This window comes from Electrona antarctica (assembly GCF_951216825.1).
Source record: "Electrona antarctica genome assembly, chromosome: 5".
NCBI lineage: Eukaryota > Metazoa > Chordata > Actinopteri > Myctophiformes > Myctophidae > Electrona > Electrona antarctica.
Genome location: NC_136810.1, coordinates 35,183,025 through 35,186,648, shown reverse-complemented (window position 1 = coordinate 35,186,648; position 3,624 = coordinate 35,183,025). Strand labels below are relative to the sequence as shown.

The 3,624-nt window shown below is 46.7% G+C and overlaps 1 protein-coding gene across 1 annotated transcript; it reads left to right on the top strand.

The window, feature by feature from the left end:
* Nucleotides 1–434: 434 nt before the first annotated feature.
* Nucleotides 435–2,705, top strand: LOC306923952 (protein transport protein Sec23A-like; the record flags this gene model as incomplete). The annotated part of the gene is made up of 1 exon (XM_079502297.1): nucleotides 435–2,705. The coding sequence occupies one exon, from the start codon at nucleotides 435–437 to the stop codon at nucleotides 2,703–2,705; it is 2,271 nt and encodes a 756-aa protein (XP_079358423.1).
* Between the last annotated feature and the right edge of the window lie 919 nt (nucleotides 2,706–3,624).

Below are 3,624 nucleotides of genomic sequence, written 5' to 3'. Positions count from 1 at the left end.
GATGATGTAACACGCATACCCTCTATATGGAGATGGCCATATATGGGGGATTGGGGGCATGATGTGTGACGAGGCGTGATGTCACGATGACCTACAGTCGCAATTGTGGATATGGTGCTCATCATTACATCATTGGGACGACAAGGACATCCTCGCCAGACAGTTTATAAAGAATCGCTGTCTCAGAGAGTTAAATTTAAATCAATACGATCTGACCCGGGTTCTTCGGTCCTACACTCTTCAACACAAACCATCAAGATCCTCCATCTCCTATCAAGACCTATTCCGTCAGAGTTCACATCTTCCTGCACCCTGCTCAACGCGACCCATATAAATATTCTGTTGCTAGTCACCTGGAGCCAGCCCTTTGGATCACACAGGGAAGACAATCCCTGTGAGTGTTATACCCTGGGGCCCATACATTCTTTCAAGTCATGTCCACGTTCCCAGAATACATTGCTCAGAGTGAGAAGCAAGATGGTGTGCGGTTCAGTTGGAACTTTTGGCCATCCAGCCGCGTAGCAAATGGGATGGTTGTACCAGTGGCCGCCCTCTTCACTCCTCTGAAAGAACGGCCTGACCTCCCTCCCATCCAGTATGAACCGATTTTCTGCAATAGAGCTACCTGCAAAGCTGTCCTCAATCCACTGTGTCGAGTTGACTACAGAGCCAACCCAAAGTTATGGGCCTGTAACTTCTGTTACCAAAAGAACCAGTTCCCTCATACCTATGCTGGTTTTTCTGAGGTGAACCAACCTGCTGAACTACTGCCTCACTTCTCCACTATAGAATATGTTGGACAGCGTGGTCCCCAGCTACCCCTGGTCTTCCTGTATGTTGTGGACACCTGCATGGACGATGAGGACTTGCAGGCTTTGAAGGAGTCTCTCCAGATGTCTTTGTCTCTTTTGCCCCCTGCTGCTCTGGTGGGACTCATCACATTTGGTCGAATGGTTCAGGTCCATGACCTGTGCTGTGAGGGAATCTCTAAGAGCTACGTGTTCAGAGGAACTAAAGACGTCAATGGCAAACAGATCCAGGAGATGTTGGGTCTGACCAAAGAGTCGGGAAGAGGATCACAGCCCCTCTCCTACAGGTTCCTGCAATTGGTCCAGAAAGTAGATATGAACCTTATTGAACTGTTGGGGGAGCTACAGCGAGACCCCTGGCCCGTCCCTCAGGGCAAAAGACCACTCCGCTCTCTGGGTGTTGCCATATCCATTGCCGTAGACCTACTGGAGTGTACGTCCCTTAACACAGGGGCCCGTATCATGATATTTACCGGGGGCCCGGCCACCCAGGGCCCCGGCATGGTCGTGGGGGATGATTTGAAGATGCCCATCCGCTCCTGGCATGACGTCGAGAAAGATAGTGCCAAGTTTGTGAACAAAGCTACCAAACATTATGAAGCGCTGGCTAACAGAGCATCAAGCAATGGCCACATCATTGACATCTATGCCTGTGCCCTTGACCAGACAGGCCTGTTGGAGATGAAATGCTGCTCCAATCATACTGGAGGGTACATGGTCATGGCAAACTCTTTCAACACATCTCTTTTTAAACAAACGTTTCAGAGAGTTTTCACCAAAGATCTTCAAGGAGAACATCTTAAGATGGCCTTTGCTGGAACTCTGGAAATAAAGACTTCCAAAGAAATTAAGGTTTCAGGAGCCATTGGGCCATGTGTGTCCCTCAATGCTAAAGGCCCCTGTGTCTCAGAGGTTGAGATTGGAATAGGAGGGACCTGTCAGTGGAAAATCTGTGGTCTGGACCACAGTACTACACTGGCACTGTACTTTGAAGTGGTCAATCAACAAAATGCTTCCATCTCTCAGGGAGGTCGGGGGGCAGTCCAGTTTGTCACCCAATATCAACATTCCTCTGGGCAGAGACGCATCAGAGTTACTACAACTGCCAGGAATTGGGATGCACAGATTCATAACATCGCAATGTCATTTGACCAGGAGGCGGCGGCCATCCTGATGGCCCGGCATGCAGTTTATCGAGCAGATACCGAAAGAGACCCTGACATACTGAAATGGCTGGATAGACAACTGATTAGACTGTGTCAGAAATTTGGAGATTATCATAAAGATGACCCAAACTCCTTCAGATTCTCTGAGAACTTCTCTCTCTATCCACAGTTCATGTTCCATCTGCGTAGGTCTCCCTTCCTCCAGGTTTTCAACAACAGTCCGGATGAGACTTCATATTACAGACATCAGTTTATGAGACAAGGTCTGACTCATTCTCTTATTATGATCCAACCTTTTCTGTATGCCTACTCTTTCAACGGACCACCTGAGCCTGTCCTGTTAGACAGCAGCAGTATTCTGCCAGACCGAATCCTCCTGATGGACACTTTCTTCCAGATAGTCATCTACCATGGAGAGACTATATCTCGTTGGCGTCAGGCGGGCTATCAACACATGTCAGAATATGAAAACTTCAAACATCTTCTTCAAGCCCCCGTCGACGACATCCAGGAACTCCTGCAAACACGCTTCCCCATGCCCATATATATAGACACACAACATGGAGGAAGCCAGGCCCGGTTCCTGTTGTCCAAGGTGAATCCGTCTCAAACCCACAACAACATGTATGCCTGGGCCCAGGAGTCAGGCGCTCCCATCCTAACAGATGACTGCAGTCTGCAGGTGTTCATGGATCACCTGAAGAAGTTTACTGTATCTGGCGCTGTCTGAATTAAATTAATATATTTGATTGACGGAATGTGATATTTTGATTGGCTGATGTATGATGACGTATGATGATAAGAGCGCCCCTCACTTCACACGAGTGTGATTTTTATTATTACATTATTAGTGTGGTTGGTTGGCCACAGGGCAACCAGACTATTGTTATTTATGTAATATTATACTATTATTATCTCAGTCAGACCGAGGCTAAAATTGCAAACTGCTGGACTTATCAACACCAATTCCTGCTTATGGATGGTTTGTACAATTTACAATTACAATTTACAATTTAGGCATTTAATCCAGGGCGATTTACATTAAGCAAGAACAAAAAAGCATGGGAATATTTGTAGGAGGCGAGACCCCTACAAAATCTACCTCTAAAGCCCAAACCCACACCAAAGGGTCGGGTTGGGACAAAACGTTTTTTAAGGTAGACTACACCAATGCAACTCATTGCAACTCAATGAGTTGCATTGGTGTGGTTTACCTTAAAACAGTTTTGTCCCAACCTGACCATTTGGTGTGGTTTGGGCTTTAACACCACTGGGCTGAAAATATATTGTGCACACTGTCAGTAGGCCAAGGAACTACCCCTATACGATAAGAACACTGTCAGTAGGCCAAGGAACTACCCCTATACGATAAGAACAGATTCATCACATTAGAAATAGCAGCAGCATTATTGGCTTAGGAATGGAACAAAAAGGGCAGGTATACGCTCCTGTATTTTAACATCAGTTATTATGGTGGTACTTGGATACGAGCACCAGCTGGCCTATAGCGGTCCAGGCGCATGCCACATATACTGTCCTGATAGTGCGCTGAATGTCTCTCCCTCCCTCTTTCCGGTCCGTCTTCACTTATAACTATCAATAAAGGCCCAAAAGCCAAAAAAAAAACAAATCTTTAATGGGGACACAGC